Source organism: Megalobrama amblycephala, linkage group LG16, assembly GCF_018812025.1.
Source record: "Megalobrama amblycephala isolate DHTTF-2021 linkage group LG16, ASM1881202v1, whole genome shotgun sequence".
NCBI lineage: Eukaryota > Metazoa > Chordata > Actinopteri > Cypriniformes > Xenocyprididae > Megalobrama > Megalobrama amblycephala.
The window spans coordinates 10581576-10604908 of NC_063059.1; the positions used below are offsets into that span (position 1 = coordinate 10581576).

Below are 23333 nucleotides of genomic sequence, written 5' to 3' on the forward strand. Positions count from 1 at the left end.
TTGGTCAAATCGTGGCAATCCACATACTATATAATTTTTTTTTAATCGGCATTTTTGTGGTCTCTGCATTTTGAACATCTGATAAGATTTTAAAAATCTTTTAGTGTGGGCCAGCCTTTAAAATAGGTCTACAAGAATTTCCCATGCAATTGCAGTTTAATACAGATAATTTAGACATTTGTACAAAGGTGTTGTTGAAGAGCTATACATTTGCTCTCTGTGGTTGAAAAACAGGCTTTTGAGATCTTGTGCTGTTGTGCACAGCAAGGTAAGTGGAAGGGAAAGCGAGTGAGAGACAGAGCGAGCGTGAGATGGAGGCGGGCAGGCATTTTTCAGTGAGTGACAGGAGAGAGCACGGCAACCCAGGTGGAAAATTACAGTGCAGCGGTGACTGAAATGGGACACACTTTACTCACTGGATCTGGGGTCCCTGGCCATCCGAGGGTCTGTGGCTGCAAAGAGAGAGAGTGAGAGAATGATGCATGCTGTACTTTTTTCAGTCCTCTTTCCTTCCATTTTCCACAGGCCTGTCAGACATTCTGTTCTTCCTCCTCCACCCCTCACCTTGACTCGACGTTCACAAATACCAGTCTCTCACCTCACTACAGCGACATGATTTTCTGTACAGAGATATCATTTTAAGCAGGGCACTGAGGTGTCACTCAGGCCTGCTGCTCTCATGTATATAATGCAAATGGGGACTGGAGAAGGACAGACAGTAACAGTTTCTTTTTTTTTTTGCAGAAACAGAGAATTACTCTGTTGCTTTGAGCCGCACATTGGAGGCAAGTCCCTACTGTTATCTAAAAAGTTATTAAAAAGCATCGGTGCTCCTAAAGGGGCCATTTCATATTATTATTTTTTTTTTTATCATTTTTCCACTAGAGTTCATTTATATACATGTTTGTCACGGTATTTTGCTACAAAAACAGTCATAATGTAGTTTTCCACAAAAATTTTCAATTTAATCTTCCTTTATTCCCCCTAATTAGTGCATTGTGACTATGTGGAGCAAATATGCTCTTTCTTTATAATTAGCAATCATCTTACATGAAGCGGTGATGTCGCTGGAAGAGACTGCGACGCTCCCGAAGCGTTTGCCCTCCTGTCGGATGCTCTTCTGCAGAGACTCGATCACACGCTGCTCTGTCAGCTCTGGGACGATCTCCATGTCCGTCTCAGGAACGTCAAACTGAGACCAATGATACGCTAAGGTTCCTTCACTGCAGATGCATGATACTGACATATTATTGAATGAAAGTAAAAACAACTATATTTTTGTGGTACTTGCTCATGCAAAACTCACTGTCAAAAGCTAGGCTGTTGGTTCTATGTAGCTGCTAACGTATTTGTTTATGGGTTTAAGGATGTTGCTATGCTGTTGCTAGGGTGTTCTGGGTAAAACAACCCAAGTTGGGTTGTTTTAACCCAGCGTTTGGGTTAAATGTTTGCCTAACCTGCTGGGTAGTTTTATTTAACTTAATTATTTAAAAATTACTGTATTGCTTGCTTAAAATGAACCCAAAGTATGTTGGGAATGAACATGAACAAGTTAAATAAATTAACATGAATTACCCATAAATTTAACAATAAAGATGTATTAAATTCCTTATTAATAAATGTTCATCTTTTAATTATTACTGTTGCCTCTAGTAATTATGTGTCTGATTTTTAATTTCCAACCTATTTTGGGTTCATTTTAAGCCAGTCATATAGTCATTTTTAAACAATAGTTGGATTAAATAAAACTGCCCAGCACGTTGGGCAAACATTTAACCCAACCACTGAGTTAAAACAACCCAATCGCTGGGTTTGTCCATTTTCAACCCAATTTGGGTTGTTTTTAACCCAGCATTTTTAGAGCGTATGATAGTCTAATTCAGTGTAATGGATTTTTGCCCTGTTTTTATGGTCCCTAACTGTGAGCATGAGCAACTGTAATATTTCAACTGGAAATTAATAATTTGTATTCTATTAGGGTGATTTTTTTTTTTAACCCAGATTCTATGAGACTTGTAATTTATCTCTATCAGTGAAACCACTAGGCATTAAAATCAAGACATAAAGAATGATCTATTCTTTAATTTAAAAACTATTAGATTTAGAGAGTGTGCTATAAATTTCGCTTTATCTAGATCAGGGGTCGTTGGCTCAGGCTGTACCTGAAGGCAGTGATGACAGACTTGGTATAGTATTTGGAAAGTAAAGGATCTCTGGTGAATGTATCGTTCATCTGAAAATGAAACAGTAGATTATGTTTTAGCATAATTATTATTCTAAGATATAAATGGCCAATGATAGACAGTAAAAGTACAACATGTGGCATATATGCAATTCAATTTCAATATAATTGACATTTATTCGTATAGCCCTTTTCAAAATACAATCATTCCAAAGAAGGAAATGTTTATTTATTCATTTTGTTATTGTTGTTGTTGTTCATGATTGTCCTGAGCAGTTAAACTGCCCAATGTTCTTAAAGGATTAGTTCACTTTAACATGAAAATTAGTCCATGATTTACTCACCCTCAAGCCATCCTAGGTGTATATGACTTTCTTTCAGATGAATAAAATAACGACTTTTCAACAATTCAACAAAACACTGCTTCGGAGCTTTACGAATCGAATCAGTGATTCGGATCTCCTATCAAACGTCTAAACTGCTGAAATCATGACTTTGGCGCTCCAGACCACTGATCCGGTTCGTAAAGCTCCGAAGCAGTGTTTTGAAATCGGCCCATCACTATATTGTTGAAAAGCCGTTATTTTGGTTTTTTTTTTGGCACACAGAATGTATTCTTGTTGCTTTATAATATTAAAGGTGCCCAAGAATGCTTTTTCACAAGATGTAATATAAGTCTAAGGTGTCTCCTGAATGTGTCTGTGAAGTTTCAGCTCAAAATACCCCATAGATTTTTTTTTTATTAATTTTTTTAACTGCCTATTTTGGGGCATCATTAACTATACACTGATTTTGGCAGCGCGCCGCCCCTTTAATTCGCCTGCTCCCTGCCACACGAGCTCTCGACTATATTACAGTGCATTTACAAAGTTCACACAGCTAATATAACCCTCAAATGGATCTTTGCAAGATGTTCGTCATGCATGCTGTATGCATGCTTCGAATTATGGAGTAAAGTATTTTGATGTTTACGCTTGATTCTGTACGAGTTTGAGGCTGTGCTCTGTGGCTAACGGCTAATGCTACACTGTTGGAGAGATTTATAAAGAATGAAGTTGTGTTTATGAATTATACAGACTGCAAGTGTTTAAAAATGAAAATAGCGACGGCTCTTGTCTCCGTGAATACAGTAAGAAACGATGGTAACTTTAACCACATTTAACAGTACATTAGCAACATGCTAATGAAACATTTAGAAAGACAATTTACAAATATCACTAAAAATATCATGTTATCATGGATCATGTCAGTTATTATTGCTCCATCTGCCATTTTTCGCTGTTGTTCTTGCTTGCTTACCTTGTCTGTGCACAGATCCAGACGTTAATACTGCCTTTCCTTGTCTAATGCCTTGAACATGGGCTGGCATATATGCGAATATTGGGGTCACACATATTAATGATCCCGACTGTTAAGTAACAGTCGGTGTTATGTTGAGATCCGCGTGTTTTCCGGAAGTCTTTTAAACAAATGAGATTTACATAAGGAGGAGGAAGCAATGGGGTTTGAAACTCAATGTATGTCTTTTCCATGTACTGAACTCTTGTTATTCAACTATGCCGAGGTAAATTCATTTTTTGATTCTAGGGCACCTTTAAGATAGAGCCACTGAACTCAAATGAACTGTTTTAAATGTGTTTTTAGTATCTTTATGGATCTTGAGAGTTACAATGGCATTGCTGTCTATGCAGGCCTCACTGAGCCATCGAATTTAAACAAAATATCTTAATTCGTGTTCTGAAGATGAACGAAGGTCTTACGGGTGTAGAACGACATGAGGGTGAGTAATAAACTAAGCTATAAAAGTCTATGTACTGTTTTTTTTTAAATCTCAAAATACAGATGATACAGTGAATCTCTAGTGCTCATTGTGAAGAGGACAGAAAAAAATAATTGAATTTAGAATAAAGGATCTCCAAAGGAAGTCAAAGTATCCAGAACACTCATACACACAGTCAGCAGAGGAAAGTCTGAGAACAACAAAAACACTCACAATTCCTTCCAGGTCCTTTGCCACTTGTTGGAATTCTGTACTTTCAGGGTTCTCATATACTGGGCTGTACTCCGGTTTGAGAAGCTTAATGTGTCCGCTGTAAACCAGCGTGGATGGGCTGTATTGTTTAGATGTGGATTCTACTTCTAATTCTTTGCTCCTGACTGAGAGAGGGAAAGATGTTATTAATTAAAATAGTAGAATTGTACACTACCATTCAAATGTTTGGGTTCATTTATTTATTTATTTTTTTAAGAAATTAATACTCAGCAAGGATGAATTAAATTGATCAAAAGTGATAGTAAATACATTTATAATATTACAAAAGATTTCCATTTCAAATAAATGCAGTTTTTTTTTTTTTTTTTTTTTTTTTTACTATAAAAATAGATACATCAGATCAGTTCATGATAAAGTTTTTGATAAAGATTGACCAAAACATTTGAACAGTAGTATAGGTGTGCAACCTTCTTGATTTAAGAGCAAGTTTGCTAAAGACAATTGTTGAAGCTGTTTACCAACAAAGAGCCACACGAGAAATCCGACCACTGCAGCCAATACCAGCAGGGAAACGACGACCCCCACGGCAATGCTCGTCTTCCGTACTGATGCCATCTTCTGTTCATTTGTCAGGAAGGTGACCTGCTCATGACGCCCATTCTCTCCCTAAAACAGAAAAAAAGTATTCTTCTGTGAGAGTGTCCTTCAAAAGTAAACAAAATTTAGTTTCTTGGTCAAGCAAATGTTACAAAATAGCACCTTCATAATGAAACATGAATTCAGTTGGTTTAATTTATTCATGAAATAAACTGAAAAATTAATTTGCATTAATTTGGTTCTCTCTTTATATTAGCATTAGGGCTGTAAAGCTCAAAAAAGCACCAAAAGCAAGAGGGAAGAGGTTTAAGAAATAAAAACATTCATTTTGGTGTACTTAAAACTTAAAATATAGCACAAAGCTTATAGAGTGCAGTTATGTCATTTTTAGTTTTCGTTGTATCAAAAAGAGCAGTGTGGACAGTTTAAAATTCCTCTTGTGTTCCTGCTGTGCAACTTCTGCTCTACTGAAGAAAAGCAGTGCACTGTATATAAGAATTCTTGTTAGTTGCTTTGGTTAGAGAACATGTAGGCACAAACACATTAAACATTAAATGACATTAAAATGTTAATATAAACCACCACATTTGTTAGAAAAATGAATGAAAGTAGCCTCTGGGAGTGAGGCAAATTATGCATGAGTAGGCACATTATGCCGTCTACCCACCAAACCCACTTCCCAAACGGTACAGGAAGAGCTGAATGACAAAGATAAACTAAAAACACATTAAGCAAAGCTTCTGTTAACACTTTATTTCAATGGTCCAATTTAGACATTCTTTTAAGTAACTTTGCAATTACATATTAACCAACTCTCATTAGAGTTGTACTAGACTGTCTGCTTAATATCTGCTAACACTTTATTTTGACGCTTCCCGAACAGACATTCTACTGACTATAAATAACTTTGCAACTACATGCCAACTTATTCTACTAACCCTAACAGTCTACTACAGTAACATGTAGTTGCAAAGTTACTTATAGTTAGTAGAATGTCTAAAGTGGACCATCAAAATAAAGTGTAACCAAGTGTGGCAACAAGTTCCACCAGTACTGAATGCACCAAACCGAAAAGGCATTTTTGAAATAATGTACATATAAATGTTGACATGCACTGTTCTTTGCATCAACACATGCCGAGACAAGTTTCAGTGGCCTGTATATTGCAGGATCAAAACTGGTTAGACCCGTTTCCTTGACCTTACACACAAGCACAGACAGTTATATGACATAATCATCCAGCTGCGGTTTAGAGAGTTTTACATTTTTTGCATGCCTGTGTTTAAAGTGTAAAAAGTGAGATAATTAGGAAATATGTCTAAGGGTTAGGGTTAGGGTTAGGGTTAGGAGACCCTTGCCTGCCCAAAGATGGGAGGTAAAGAAGTTGTAGCTGGTAGCTGAATGGTTAAGAATGTGTGAATCTAACTAAAATGTTGAAGGTTCAATCCCAATCCGGAATGTACCATACAGCACCCGCTGAGTGAACATGAAATGCATTTGCAACCCCCTTTTTCTTATGACATTGCTTAATGGAAAACATATTAAAGAATAAAACAAATGTAGGGTGAGATTTTATTCATTAGGAATTTATGTGATGTACATGTTTCATATCTGTTCACACCAAAAAGATAAAGGTAACTACAATGGTAACTATATATAGCATCCACACCAATGCACAGTAAAAACATTGTTTATTATAAGCTTATGTAAGCATGTGCTGCAGTTCTGTCAACTGCTGCTTTAAATGCTTGAGCTCTTGGATTGATTCTGATCGACTGGTTGTCAATAACATTTATCAGCTTAAAAATAAATTGTTCTGAAAGTGACTCCAAGATATCGTTACTCTTTACCGTTATTGTTTTAGTTGTGGTGTGGACTCTGCTATAAACAATATTACAACAATATCATTTTGAAATTGTATTGTTATCGTTATAGATATTATCCTCGGTGTGAACAGGCCTTTAAAAATAGAGGATCTTTATTGGTGTTAATGGTTTCATGAAAAGAATTTAGGTGCTTTCGCACACAGTAGTTATAGGAACTCTGTTACAGGAACTAGCCACCAGTGTGGTTCCCCAGAGAACTACAGGTGCTGGTCATATAATTAGAATATCATCAAAAAGTTGATTTATTTCACTAATTCCATTCAAAAAGTGAAACTTGTATATTATATTCATTCATTACACACAGACTGATATATTTCAAATGTATATTTCTTTTAATTTTGATGATTATAACTGACAACTAAGGAAAATCCCAAATTCAGTATCTCAGAAAATTAGAATATTACTTAAGACCAATACAAAGAAAGGATTTTTAGAAATTTTGGCCAACTGAAAAGTATGAACATGAAAAGTATGAGCATGTACAGCACTCAGTACTTAGTTGGGGCTACTTTTGCCTGAATTACTGCAGCAAAGCGGCGTGGCATGGAGTCGATTAGTCTGTGGCACTGCTCAGGTGTTATGAGAGCCCAGGTTGCTCTGATAGTGGCCTTCAGCTCTTCTGCATTGTTGGGTCTGGCATATCGCATCTTCCTCTTCACAATACCCCATAGATTTTCTATGGGGTTAAGGTCAGGCGAGTTTGCTGGCCAAATAAAGAGCAGGGATACCATGGTCCTTAAACCCGGTACTGGTAGCTTTGGCACTGTGTGCAGGTGCCAAGTCCTGCTGGAAAATGAAATCTGCATCTCCATAAAGTTGGTCAGCAGCAGGAAGCATGAAGTGCTCTAAAACTTCCTGGTATACGGCTGCGTTGACCTTGGACCTCAGAAAACACAGTGGACCAACACCAGCAGATGACATGGCACCCCAAACCATCACTGACTGTGGAAACTTTACACTGGACCTCAAGCAACGTGGATTGTGTGCCTCTCCTCTCTTCCTCCAGACTCTGGGACCCTGATTTCCAAAGGAAATGCAAAATTTACTTTCATCAGAGAACATAACTTTGGACCACTCAGCAGCAGTCCAGTCCTTTTTGTCTTTAGCCCAGGCGAGACGCTTCTGACGCTGTCTGTTGTTCAAGAGTGGCTTGAACACGGAATGCGACAGCTGAAACCCATGTCTTGCATTACGTCTTGTGCGTAGTGGTTCTTGAAGCACTGACTCCAGCTGCAGTCCACTCTTTGTGAATCTCCCCCACATTTTTGAATGGGTTTTGTTTCACAATCCTCTCCAGGGTGCAGTTATCCCTATTGCTTGTACACTTTTTTTCTACCACATCTTTTCCTTCCCTTCACCTCTCTATTAATGTGCTTGGACACAGAGCTCTGTGAACAGCCATCCTCTTTTGCAATGACCTTTTGTGTCTTGCCCTCCTTGTGCAAGGTGTCAATGGTCGTCTTTTGGACAACTGTCAAGTCAGCAGTCTTCCCCGTGATTGTGTAGCCTACAGAACTAGACTGAGAGAACATTTAAAGGTCTTTGCAGGTGTTTTGAGTTAATTAGCTGATTAGAGTGTGGCACCAGGTGTCTTCAATATTGAACCTTTTCACAATATTCTAATATTCTGAGATACTGAATTTGGGATTTTCCTTAGTTGTCAGTTATAATCATCAAAATTAAAAGAAATAAATATTTGAAATATATCAGTCTGTGTGTAATGAATGAATATAATATACAAGTTTCACTTTTTGAATGGAATTAGTGAAATAAATCAACTTTTTGATGATATTCTAATTATATGACCAGCACCTGTAAATGTCCCCCAAGGGCCATTTTCCTGGTTGCATTTGCACCGCCAGTAGGAACTCTGAAGTGTCATAAGCTGGCCAACAGCGAAGTCATTTCAGTGCGACATTCAACAATGTCACCCCTGGAGGATATAAGATGATGTGATCAGTTGAGAAGTGCCTGGACTTCGATGTCTGTCCATCTATCACGGTTTTCCATGTTCGTGGAGTATATGTAAACCATGTGTTTGCACAGCTTTTTAAAAATGCCTGTTTAAAAATATGATGTTTCATATGGCATGTGTTCAGCCAATAACTGGTGGTTCCTATTGTGCTGGGTTAGACCCTACTCTGAAGTAGGAGCTAATTTAAGGCCACGGTATACTTCAAACAAAGTTCTTTTTCGTTCTTTGTTTAGGGGCAAAACGAAGTTCAAAATGTGTGACCAGCGATATACTGTAAACGAAAGTCTGACGCCACCCACACTGCTGAGAGTGAAGGTTAGATGAATATGTAAATATGTGCCATGCACTTCTTCTCAGTAACAAAATAAACACATCAAAAATGCTTGCTGTTTTCTCATTTATTATAGAGAGCATAAGAAAAGTGTCCGATCATAACAGCATGTGTATGTTAGCACGAGCTCTGCAAATTAGCACTCCAGTCACGTCACGTCTTCATATAGCACTTTATTCAATAGATTGCTTAAAATCAAGCAGCTTTACAGTATCAAACATGAAAAACAGTGTTAGTGCCTAATTTTTTTACGAGCACAACTTCATTTTGTACTATAAAGCAGCTATCCAGTGTGTTCATGTTTTCACCCGCGGAGATCTTACCTCGACGAACTCAAACACACGAAATGAGTTAAAGACGCGTCCCATATGCAAGTAAAGGCAGAGCCTCGGCGCACACCTCCTATTACGTTATTGTCACGGACCGAAGGTGGTATGAAGGAGTTTTGCAGCTGAAGCGAACTTTTCCCGAAAGTTCGCTTTGGCAAGCCGTTTCGAACTTCCAAAAAGAATACAAAACGAACTTCGTTTTGGCCTGATTTTGTTCGAAATAATGTCACGTCAATTTCGTTTGAAGTATACCGGGGTCCCCCTAAAAGACATCCCTATAGCTAAAATCGATTCCAAGTTCCTACTTATCAGATGGCCATCTGATTTATCAAAACAATTCCATTTACACTTGGCCACATAAATGTGTCTCTGCAAAACAAATATAAATCCAATCTTCAATTCCCGCGCTATATGCAGATTACGTCACCGAAAGCAACAAATATGAGCTGCATTTTATTGATCATCAGCTAATTTTAAAATCAAAGACTGCAATAGGAGAGAGCATGGCAACAGCACTGGTAAGATCATTTAGTCTCATTATTTCTAATGAAGATGATTATGTTTTGAGCGTCTGCAATTTAGTTTCAGTTTGGCGGCAGTTCACAGATGCTTATCTGTGGTGATGCATGCTGCAGTAGAGCTGTCACATCTGGCTAAAACATGTTATTTCTCTCACTTTCATTTTTTTGTAGCATTTTTGGAGAACTAAAATGTACATATGTGGTTTCAGCAACCAGATGCATTTACGCTTGTTCAGCTGGCTGGAATACGTCCCAGACCCCCTCCTGAAGTGGTTTGAGCAATCGGATTTAAATCCGTCTCGAATGCGTTTCGGAGGGCATTTACACCTAGTCTTTCCACGATCGGACAGCTATCCGATTAGAGAAAAAACATGAAGTGACCAGGTGTAAACAGGCCCAATATGTCTGAAACTGTTATCTATATATTGGCCAATAATGAATTGTTCATGCTCATTTCTCTATATTTATTTTTAAAATAAATATATTTAAAGGATTAGTTCACCTTCAAATGAAAATTAGCCCAAGCTTTACTCAGTTAATAAAGGCCTTCTGAAGCGAAGCGTTTGTGTAAAAGTGTCAAACTCTTCAAAAAGAGTTCAAAAAGCTTACGCTATGTCCTACGCCTTTCCTGTTCAACTTACGGACAAAGTGTAACCGACGTGACAGTGACTTCGTACGTAGAATATAGAAGGCGGTCTGGCATAAACTAGATATTTTACTTCATAGCTTGTTAAATATGGATTTTTTTTTTTTTACACAAATGCATTGTTTCGCTTCATGTGGAGTATACATTTATGATGGATAGATGTGGATGGAAGCACTTTCTTCAGCTCATACTATCATACATAAAGCTTGGATGTGTCAGGATATTTATTCATATTTCTCCGATTGTTTAATCAGAAAGAAGAAAGTCACATACACCTAGGATGGCTTGAGGGTGAGTAATGCTTGTGCTAATTTTCATTTGAAAGTGAACTAATCCTTTAATCTTTCACAAAAATTCATAATTTATTAAGAGTGTAAACACACTACTCAGCAAATTTCAAAAGGAATATTCATTTTTCATACTGTATATAATGTTGTGATGCCAAAATGAATATATTTATTGAGAGATTAGACAGAGGATCTACATTGAAAAGAAATGCTTGAATGTGTGTGCAAAATAGCAAATAGACTAAATCAATTAGGCTCAATTTACTGCTTGATTTTGCAAGATGTGGTTAGTGTACTGCTGTGAGATATCTGGATGGGTTGCGCACTGTATGCAGAATCCCAAAGGATGCAAAACGTACTAAATAACAGCACTGACAGACATCTACAGTCAGGCATTTAAGGAACCAACCAGCCTCTTCCTTCATTTCCTCCTTTCTTCCACACACACACTGTTGACTCCACAAAAAATGCTGTAATTGTCCATAAATCACCTGTTCCCTACCGCAGCGGTATCATACTGAAGCTAAACTGGGACTGTGGAATGAGCCAGAGCCTCAGTACATAGCACACGTTTTTAACTGGAAAAGCATGCACATTGCACAAACAATAAGGAAGGGGCTGCAATTAAAAAGTGGTTAGAAATCCGAGTGTCTACACCCTGGGAGAAGAGGAATCAGGAGATCATTAGGAAGCAAGAATCACACTGGTATTAAATCAATTTGTCAGACGTGCTAACCCTCCTTTCAAGATCTGGGCCCGATTACAACAGAGAGCGCGATAACTCATCGCAATTAAAGCCATTCTTACTGTAGCCCGCCTGGCACTCAAGCTGCCTAAATTGGAATTTTTTAATAGCCATCATGGCATAAGATTAAGAGAATCATCAGGGAACGCAGGTCACTTGCTGCTGTGGGCTTCTGTTATCAGTCATCCTGATCACAGCCTAATAACAGCATTACACGCCGTGATGTTACCCATAACCCTCTGTAAAACGCTATACTGAAGACATATCACTCTCGGTAAGAGCCATCAGCAAAACAGTACTGTCTCTTTCTCACTTTTATCAGCCAGGGTAGACAAATCTAATTAGACGCCCCTCCACAGGTGTAATCCGCATAAAGCCAGTGCGTGTTCGTTCTCTGAACTAAGGATTGCTTCAAAAATGGAGCAATAACACTATAATTAAAGATTAAGGTGTGGATGAAGCTTTACAATGGAACAAACAAAAGAAAACTACTTTAAATTGAAGCAAAATAAAACTAATTTACCTGTTAAAGTCCCCCTGTAGTCAATAATTATATCCCTTAAAACTCATCTTTGATCACTAAAACATGTTTTCCTGTGAAAAAAATATCTTCATGCCTTAATGAATATGCAAATTAGCCCCGCCTCCACTCGCTCACACCAGCTCAGAGATCCACTCGGTCAACTTACTGAGGTAAACGCAGCAAAATCGCTCTTTACAACATCGGACACATTTATATGATTAGCCTTTTGCTTGTCTGTTATTAAACAGTTAATAATGTGTTGCTAATGTTACACAAACCATGTTCCCGTTCGCCATGTCAGAGTCAGACAGCTGCCTTCTAACAGTCGGTATCCTTACAAACGCTTTGAACAAGTCAGAACGTCAGTGGAGAAAGGCATATAGTTCATCACAACATCGTAATACACATTAGTGATGAGCGGGTCGGCTTTTTTTCCAACCCGCGGGTCCCGCTTTTATGACATTATTTGGCCCGCCCCAGCCCGCCCCGCACCACTGTATCTATTTTTACAACCCGCCCCGCCCCGCACCCGCGACCATTTAATAGACATACTAGGCATTGTAATATAAATTAAAACAGCCTTTATTTCAGTCTGAAAGTGCTTGGAAACATCACCCTGTAAACTGGCAACAACATACGATTATGAATATGAACCATAAATCAGTAATAACACGATAGGCCTAATGATAAACATTGATAAACAAATGATAAACAAGTGATATCAACAGACCAAACTTCATACTACTAAACATCATACTAATAAAGTATACTAAAGAAAAGCAGTTGAGCCCAGAATATGAACACAATTCGTTCAATTTCACGTTGTGTTTTACTCCCATAACAGCTATAAAGAAAAAGCCTAACGTTGTTTAATGTAGCCTAAGTCAGAGATCAAAGATCAAATTCTGCACAAAACAATTATTCTATATAGTATGCTTTATTTTTATGGTATTTACTAAGTTTGGTTTGTTAATAACACTGCCTTAGTAAATTAAGCCACGTTAAGCTCTTTCACATTAAGCGTTTTATATGTCCCTTTCAGATTTGTAGGACAACCGTTTACAGCCTACGCTACACAACCGCTTAACTTTTGTTTTATTTAACACACGGAAATGTTCATTTACCGTTTTTATGTTCACTGTGCAAAAAAAGAATGGCATTTCTTTTGGTTTAATGGTTTATTTCGCCTAGACTCCAGCACTCGGCCAGCAGAGCTGAATGTGCGCTCGCGGACGGGATACAGAGAATCATTTTTGACACATTGGCAAGCACAGGAAAGGCGACTGACTGCGACTGCAGGAAACTTAGAATGTCCTCTCCATCCCAGAAGAACTGGCCCTCAATGTAGCGTTTTATTTTGTTTTATTTCTCTGTTTTTGTTGTCGTGGCTGGCGGCGGGAGCTGCTTGGCGCGCCGCTTTCGTGACGCCAAAGGTTTGGGGACATCACGCAAGTTACGTTACGGCCTTCGTATTGTAACCTTATCAAAATAAACTAATAAAATATGTAAATACATATTCCCAAATATTTAATATTTGCTATAGGGAATTGCTCGCAACATACATGATTTTTGCCCCGCAAATAAAGTGACAATTTCTTAACCCGCCCCAACCCGACTCGCGGGGTCCGCGGGTTAAGAGACGACCCGCGCATCACTAATATACATCATACACCCACTATATTGCTAAATCTACACGATTTTTCATTTCAACAGAAAAATATACCGGGATAACCTGGCTTCTCTGAGACTCCACTGCTAGTTCGCTGTTAATATGCTAAAGCCCACCGGCACCCTGACGTGAGGTAGTTTGTGACGTCACAGATACCAGCGATTTCAAACTGCGGGTTTGAGACGGTCTTTTTTCACTGTAGTTTTAAGGAGAAAATACTCAGCAATGGTGTTGACATGAATTTGCACATGGTTTGTCTTAAAGCATATTAAAAACACCACACGTACATATAAACAACACTAAAAACTTGATTTTCACCACAGGGGATCTTTAATTGATCTTTGAAATCTGTCTATAATAATGGATCCATTGTCCTCACACTGTTTGACCCATAAACTAGAAAGAAATAATGATTCTCATAAACATTTCCCATGCTTTTCCAATAAATTTAATTCAGTAAATTCAATAAAAAATTTAGCTGCTTTTAACTTAAGTTGTCCCCCAGGGAAGGATAAATGAGACAGAGGTAAAATTAATACTCCCAATTATATTTCAGGATGTCTAATTCTATCAAATTAGATGAAAATGTCTGTATCATGGGATGATAAAATATGAAAACATATGAAAAGTGTTTCCAATGACACAACTTGCCCCAATAAGCATGCTGAAGCTGAATCAGTGGAGAAGATATGAACCAATTACAGGGGGGGGAAGAATGCTAATACACAACCCCATTTCAAAATTGGCTTTGCGTCATCCGGCGGACTTTTGCTGACAAATAAACGTGAATTTCTTGGTCCAGGTAACATGGAGAATGGGTAAATATTGTTCATTTATATATACTACTGACACTGTAACAATACAAAGCCAGGTTTAAAATAGGCGAACTTATACATTAATCCACTATCACAGCCAAAACCATTTTAAGAAAAAATGCTTCATTTAATAATTCATTTAGCCAAATATGATTTTCTCTCAAATTAAAGTATATTAAAAATGCATTAAAACAAACGCACACTTTTAGCATGAAAATGGCTAAAAGCCAGTGTATATAATTGCTGCTTCTTAAAGTCAAACCACTTACACAGAATGTGCTTTCAACACTAGTTTTGAAAAGACAAAAATGTACCTCAAATGTGACAAAAATCACAGATTACAACCAAACACATGGGGCTACAGTCAGCAGTATCCTGCAGTGAGGATTTCTCACAGCAGATGGTGTTCACAGCCCTAAGGACAGATTTGGTAACTCATTTTAAGGAGTGGCACTTTTGAACTGAGAGACGTGACCTGTGCGTTAACTATTTCTGCTCAGTACTTGGAAAATGATTGATGGCAAAGTAACAAAACCTGTTGAACAAACTTATACAAATTCAGAAGAAATAAAAAGGACCAAAAACAGAAGAAACACAATTTTTAGATATTGATACACATAGATAAGGTCAGTTCATGTTTAAAATACAAAATTCAGTTACACTTTAGTTTACAGTGCTGTAATTACATTGTAATTACTCAAATAAGTACTGAGTAATATTAATTAACTTCATGTACTGTACTTACTATAGAGTTACAGTTAGGGTTAGTTACTTTATAAGTAAGTATGTAACATTGTTACAGTCTTATGTTATCTCTCTTACAGCAGACATCACAGGTTGTTGACTCATCTCATCTTTCTATTTGACTTTAATCTTGCACTGCAACATATCAGCACTGTTTGTATTTGTTCTGTTATATTTCTCTTCTACTGTTCCTCTGAAGGTTTCGCCTTTGTACATATATCCTTAGCTACCTGCCAAGAACATAAAATGTGAATGAATCAGTATTGTGCAGCCAAACCAACGGCTGAAATCATGGTCAGATCCTGCTAATCATAAACTAGATTTAGCATTTACACACGGGAAAGCATTAAAAGTCATGCAGGAGAAAAATCAGCAAGTTGAAGAAACTGTATTCAGGCACTGATATTAAAATTCTGGCAGATACAATGAGCCATTAGTTATGTTATGAGCCATTAGTTAAAACTTTTGGACTGAATTTTTGGAAGAATTTTTATTTATTTATTTTTTTTTTAAAGAAATGAAAGAAATTAATACTTTTATTCAGCAAGGATGCATTAAATCAATCAAAAGTGACAGTAAAGACATTTATAATGTTTACAAAAGATTAGATTTCAGATAAACACTTTTGATTGATTTAATGCATCCTTGCTGAATAAAAGTATTCATTTCTTTAATTTCTTTTCAAAAAAATAAAAATAAAAATTCTTACTGACCCCATACTTTTGAACGGTAGTGTATAATGCTACAGAAGCTTTGTATTTCAGATAAATGCTGTTCTTTTGAACTTTCTATTCATCAAGGAATCCTGAAAAAAAAAAAGTACACAACTGTTTTCAACATTGAAAATAATCATAAATGTTTCTTGAGCAGCAAATCAGCATATTAGAATGATTTCTGAAGGATCATGTGACACTGAAGACTGGAGTAACGATGCTGAAAATTCAGCTTTGCATCACAGGAAATAAATTACTTTGTCAAATATATTTAAATAGTACACAGTTATTTTAAATTGTAATGAATATTTCACAATATTACTGTTTTTTACTGTATTTTTAATTAAATAAATTGTAGCCTTGGTGAGCAGACGAAACTTCTTTTAAAAACATTAAAAATCTTAGTGGTTCCAAACTTTTGGACTGTACTGTATATAAAATTGTCATCACACTGAAAAACATTCAATTAGACCAAAGCAAGAGTCTATCAAAAATATTTCTTTAATTTAACATATGTAAAGTGAAAAAGGTGCAAAAATGCAAAAAAAGTGAAAAGTGTCTTAAAAATAGACCAAAACAGACCCTTTACATCTTTTTGTCGATGTAAGATCATGAACGGAAACAATAAATGGAGAGAATGCAAGAAAGCAATTTTTACTATTTTCATGCATTCTTCTGCTGATAAGATCTAAACCCAAGCAGACCACATTTCAGCTAAAGTCCAGTTGTCTAGTACTTCTGACATGGAGCAGGACCAGAGGCCAGTAATCACTGACTGGTCAGTCAGCTGGAAAAGACAGTTCAAGACACTGAAGAGCCTCCAAACAACACAACAGCAATTAAACCTTAAAGAATGAATCCTCCCGAAGACAAAACAGAATATTTAAAGATACATTTAGGCAATTAAAAGATGGCTCCTGAGACAGGATGTTTGAGCAAATGATTCAGTTGATTTGTTTGTCCTCTGTGCAGCAGATAATTGTACTATATTGGGGTTTTTTGAGAACGTACTGTGAAACATATAGCGGAAAAAATACTGGTAAATGTTGACTTATGATGACAACTTCTGTGAAGCGTTTAAAAGAGAAACTCTTCCTCTTTGAACAACTTAGGTTTAGTAAAACTATTGGAATTAAAATATAAGGAAATAACATCAACTGCTGACCAAAACTCAGGCCATGTAATGAAAATCTTTCCAACAGTCATGATGTAAATGATTCATTAGGTTCTCTTTGCTGTTGATTAATAAAGCATGGCAACAAGAAGAACAGGAAATGATAATCATTTACGAAACCGTTTAAAATTACCTGAAACTAATGCATCAAGAGTTCTCTCAACTACAGTCTTACAGTAATATTTGTCCTCACTAACAGTAATACTGGACTTTTCAAGAATATTTTAGGACCATAACTAACTAAATTGTTAATATCTTACAATTTGTTCATGATAGGGAATTTCAAATAAACTAGGGCTGCACGATATATCGCATGAGATTGTCACGCGCATTTCGTCAGTAAAGCCGGTTCCCTGATTACCGCTAAATCGCCATCACCTGCTTTCAAATGGAGCGGCATTTAATAGACAGAACCGTAGATCACTGAAAAGCCACGCAATATCGCGTTCATTATCGAAGGCGATTCATCTGCGATAATGAACGCGATATTGCGTGGCTTTTCAGTGATCTACGGTTCTGTCTATTAAATGCCGCTCCATTTGAAAGCAGGTGATGGCGATTTAGCGGTAATCAGGGAACCGGCTTTACTGACGAAATGCGCGTGACAATCTCATGCGATATATCGTGCAGCCCTAAAATGAACAGAAAGTCAGTCCAGGCTGATAATGTTACGTAAATAAAGCCAGAGTATCACCCATATTTATGTTTCACTTTATTCCACTAACGTGCCAGTGAAGTAAATATTTGCATCCTGAAGAGAAGCTAAAGCATTTGGATTGTAAGAGAACTAGTTTGTCTATGTATTTATCTACTCATTCATATGAGGCCAGAAATCACCATTCTTGAGATAATCATACCCTGATGGCTAACATGGCTTTCCAGATGGCATGTTTTTGGCCTAAAATAATGAATACTTAGGGGGAAAAAAAATTAAAATGTTTAAATCTGCAAGAATTTGTGTCACCAAATACATTAACTCACCAACAAGAAATAAAAAAGCTTTGAAAAATTGGAAAACAGCCTTATCTGATTTGACACACTGATTCGGTTCACAGAAATAGTTCTGCTGTGTGACAAACATTTCAGACAGTTTCCAAATTAATATGAGGCCATAAAACATTTTTTTTTTAAAGAATTAAATACATGTCACTCTCCTGACACTGCTTGACATCTCACCTCCACTATTCAAACCCAACAAACCTTTTCTCCAAGAAACAGCATCACATAAATAACGAAACAGCCTTCATCGGATTAGCTTTAGGGATGGTGAGAAACAGAATTACACAAGATGAAGTATGAAAGAAGGTCTGTCTGTGGTTGTGTTTAGTCTTGCTGTAGCATTTCTTATAAATAAGGTGTACTGTCACAAAGGTCCCTATTCAGTAAACCCCAATCAAAATGTCTTGCCAACTAGGTTACATGGAACAAAGTGCCAGACACACCCGGCCAATAACCTCCACACGTTAACAAATTTGAAACGGCAAGACAGAAGATGAATTAGTGATGAATGCTACGAAGGTACGAAGGCACGGACACACTGGATTGACAGAAATGCAGTGTGCAAGTATTGGTCCATCTAGAAACATGGACCTGAGGTCATCTGGATTCACAATCTTCCTTGTAATAGTCTGATCATACAACTAATCTGACAAACACAATGATAATTTAAACAACAACTGTTAGGCCTATATAATTATTTGTTTTATTGCATGTATTAACTCTTTTCACATTTAACAGAATTTTCCATCATTTATGTCAAAGTTTCCCCGTCAATGACGTAATTTTCTGACAATCTGTGTTTTCACTAGGCTTGTTTGAGATGCGCCTAGCCTCACCTGAAGTTCAGCCGAGAGAAGGCGGCTGCAGTGAGGGGAGGAGTGAAAAAAGTGCAGGCAAGACGGAAAGTTCTCTGTTCTCATAGTGGATCAGACATATACGAGATCAAAGGCAGATATTGAGGGATTCACACTTGTGCGCTGTGTTGCTGATAAACTGGATGTAATTTAAGTTCTGTTGCTTTTATATGAAAATAAACAATGAACAAGACACCCAAAGTGCTTGCTATTTATTTCCATTCAAAAGATGTGTGTATCAATTATTTTAACTTTAATTATAGACATATATACACAAATATATACAGTGGGTACAGAAAGTATTCAGACCCCCCTTAGATTTTTCACTCTTTGTTATATTGCAGCCATTTGCTAAAATCATTTAAGTTCATTTTGTTCCTCAATGTACACACAGCACCAGAAAAACACAGAATTGTTGACATTTTTGCACATTTATTAAAAAAGAAAAACTGAGATATCACATGGTCCTGAGTATTCAGACCCTTTGCTGTGACACTCAAATACTTAACTCAGGTGCTGTCCATTTCTGCTGCACTTAAGGCTCCTAAGAGCACAGTGGCCTCCATAATCCTTAAATGGAAGACGTTTGGGACGACCAGAACCCTTCCTAGAGCTGGCCGTCCGGCCAAACTGAGCTATCGGGGGAGAAGAGCCTTGGTGAGAGAGGTAAAGAAGAACCCAAAGATCACTGTGGCTGAGCTCCAGAGATGCAGTCGGGAGATGGGAGAAAGTTGTAGAAAGTCAACCATCACTGCAGCCCTCCACCAGTCGAGGCTTTATGGCAGAGTGGCCCGACGGAAGCCTCTCCTCAGTGCAAGACACATGAAAGCCCGCATGGAGTTTGCCAAGATGGTGAGAAATAAGATTCTCTGGTCTGATGAGACCAAGATAGAACTTTTTGGCCTTAATTCTAAGCGGTATGTGTGGAGAAAACCAGGCACTGCTCATCACCTGTCCAATACAGTCCCAACAGTGAAGCATGGTGGTGGCAGCATCATGCTGTGGGGGTGTTTTTCAGCTGCAGGGACAGGACGACTGGTTGCAATCGAAGGAAAGATGAATGCGGCTAAGTACAGGGATAACCTGGACGAAAACCTTCTCCAGAGTGCTCAGGACCTCAGACTGGGCCGAAGGTTTACCTTCCAACAAGACAATGACCCTAAGCACACGGCTAAAATAACGAAGGAGTGGCTTCACAACAACTCCGTGACTGTTCTTGAATGGCCCAGCCAGAGCCCTGACTTAAACCCAATTGAGCATCTCTGGAGAGACCTAGAGACCTAAAAATGGCTGTCCACCAACGTTTACCATCCAACCTGACAGAACTGGAGAGGATCTGCAAGGAGGAATGGCAGAGGATCCCCAAATCCAGGTGTGAAAAACTTGTTGCATCTTTCCCAAAAAGACTCATGGCTGTATTAGATCAAAAGGGTGCTTCTACTAAATACTGAGCAAAGGGTCTGAATACTTAGAACCATGTGATATTTCAGTTTTTCTTTTTTAATAAATCTGCAAAAATGTCAACAATTCTGTGTTTTTCTGTCAATATGGGGTGCTGTGTGTACATTAATGAGGGAAAAAAAAAAAAAAATGAACAAATGATTTTAGCAAATGGCTGCAATATAACAAAGAGTGAAAAATTATACATATACATATATATATATATATACATATATACACACACACACACATATATATTATATATATATATATATATATATATATATATATATATATATATATATATATATATATATATATAAAATGTTATAAATGTATAAATGACAACAATCATAACCCATAGAGAGATCGCAGTGTGAGAGAGTTTGGGAATATTTGCACGTTATTTTTACACATAAAATCATGGTTTTAGTGTTTTAAAATCAAACATTTTAAAAGAGATCAATACATCACGGTTGTTTAAACCAATAAGCTTTAAGCTGTGTCATCATCAAGTAATTCCCCATCATGCTTTTGATCAGCGCAGTCGGTGGAGAGCAACTGCGCTTGACTGCAGAATCCGATGAGTCCGCCTCTCCCTCACGAGACTTTTTTGACACACGTCGGCATGACGTCAGAGCAAGGCGGCCCACCCTCGGACACATTTCTAACCGGCATGCATCTCGCGGTGATCACCAGTGATTGGTTCTGTGCAGAATTTGCTCATCTCAAACAAGCCTATTGTTATACGGTAGGTGGCACTATTATGCATCTTCTGAAATAGTACAGAATCTCTGATCCAAAAAAAACAAAGCAGCACAAACAAGCGAGAGAAGCACTGCTTACGCACATGTAAAATAACATGATCTAACATTCAACAGCATACATTAGTCAATGACGTGACGCCTACATTTTCTGTTCAACTGCATTTTCAGTTAAAATTTGGTTTAAATGCACAAAAAGATACCATATATGTAGTACCTCTCCCGTGCATGTACTCACTTGTACATGAACATTTTTTTTTTTTTTTTTGAAAAGTTTGATCTGATTGGAAGGGGTATTGGTTTATTCCTTTTCTAATCCGATCGAGAGGACATTTAAACACTTAATCGGATTTAAAACTGAAACTGGAAAGGATTGTGCATGTTGTGCAATGACGTAGAAATGGCGTAAATGATTCATGATGCCCAGAAGGAGCTGCAGTTGTTGTTAAATAAAATGTCATAAATGAGTCAATGACTGTCATGCTATTCTAAAATTTTCCAACCACTCATTGTCTGTGAAGTGGAGCAGAACTACGTCACATCAGTCCTCTTCATACTCTCATGGACATTTTGTTTTGGGCATGGGCAGGGGTGTTTTTACTGCTTGATAAATATAAACAGGACAACACAACAGTTCATATGCTAGTCATGTCCTGATCAGGGCCTGAAATAGATAAATATTAAGTCTGCACTCCAAAAAAAAAAAAAAAAAAAAAAGTAGGAGAATAGAATGTAGAAGAATAGTATGTGCAAACAGCGGGAAACTGTGTATTCGTGCAGTGTGCGCATGTCAAAAAAATCTATTCTGATTAGAAGCTTGTGACATATAAACACCTACATCAACCCGATCACTTTAAGCCTCGGTAAAGCCCTGGGTATACATAGATTTTTTATGTGTACGCTAATGTACAGCCTTGCAAAGTATACTTCATTCGACTCGTACGCATACACAGGAGTTCGATGCATGCACAGTTTTGAGCAATATCTCGCCAAGAGTTACAACCCATGTAAACGTCCTTGTATTTTTTGAGGGTACTTTCTAACCTCTTCGCACAATCTTTCATCTATATGGGCCTCCATTGTCTCTGTAGCTTGCATGTGTTCCTGTCTGTTCTGTTTATGCAGCTTTTCTTTGACTACCATGTGAATCAACGCCCCCAGGGTGCTGTTGCCACCTTGTGGATAAATTTATTACTGCAGAAACATTAAATGTGCATGTGCGACCTGCGCTTACAATAGGCAAAATTTGCGTCACGTGCACTGTACGCTGACCCTCATGTACGCGTAAAAAGTGATGTATACTTTGGGTAGTATACTCCAGTTTGGACGCGTACACAGACAGTTTTGTTCAGCATGGATGTGGACTACATGTATTTATACTACTGAAATTGTGTGCTGGGGTCCACTTGGCAGACGTGTTCCACACATGCACAGTAGATCGGCTTGAACAGTAAGCGAAAATGAATTATTGCACATCATTATTGCACATCTGGCTGTCTTTATATTGTTTTAATGACTGATTGTAGAAGTGTGGGTAGCGACGGACTTCTTCACATAACCTCTTCAAATTTGACATTAAATTTGCTTTTCCAGCACATGCACAGTTGGTGCTTTTGTAGCATAGGGACTTGTCCTCAAGGTCACAAAAAAAAAAAATGGGAGGCATGCGGATGTCCACAAAGAGCCTTCTCGTACACCCTCTGATGACGATTTTTACGTCACGCAGACCTTGCGGACCCTTGCGCACGTGAAAGAGTAACACAAGCGTTAGCATTCATGTAAACACTATTCATCAGTCGGAATGAATTCTTTCCAACTGAAACAGGGTGTGCATGTAAACGCAGCCAACTGTTGAATCCAGTCTGGATGTAGTCTTTGACAAAAAGACTGGCGCTCTTATGTGGCGTGACAGATCGTTGTAGCACCTCAGGTCAAGCGGCACATTAACCTATTATCTCTTCCTCTTTTCTGCTATTACAAAACAAAATAAACATGATTGAACATAAAAAATATGTTGAAAGATACAGTACAACTTACTGATATGAATCCATCTCTAATGTAATCACTTAAAGGTGCCATCGAATGAAAAATTGAATTTACCTCGGCATAGTTGAATAACAAGAGTTCAGTACATGGAAATGACATA

General features: G+C 37.7%; 1 protein-coding gene across 1 annotated transcript in view; it reads right to left on the reverse strand.

The window, feature by feature from the left end:
• The window catches only part of st14 (ST14 transmembrane serine protease matriptase), a 56719-nt gene that overhangs the window by 23653 nt on the left and 9733 nt on the right, over positions 1-23333 (reverse strand). Inside the window, exons 2-6 of the mRNA XM_048161890.1 lie at positions 4694-4841; positions 4176-4339; positions 2163-2233; positions 1051-1223; positions 417-452 (exon numbers count right to left, since the gene is read on the reverse strand). Of these exons, the coding sequence (XP_048017847.1) occupies positions 417-452; positions 1051-1223; positions 2163-2233; positions 4176-4339; positions 4694-4841 (592 nt within the window). The remainder of the gene's footprint in view (positions 1-416; positions 453-1050; positions 1224-2162; positions 2234-4175; positions 4340-4693; positions 4842-23333) is intronic.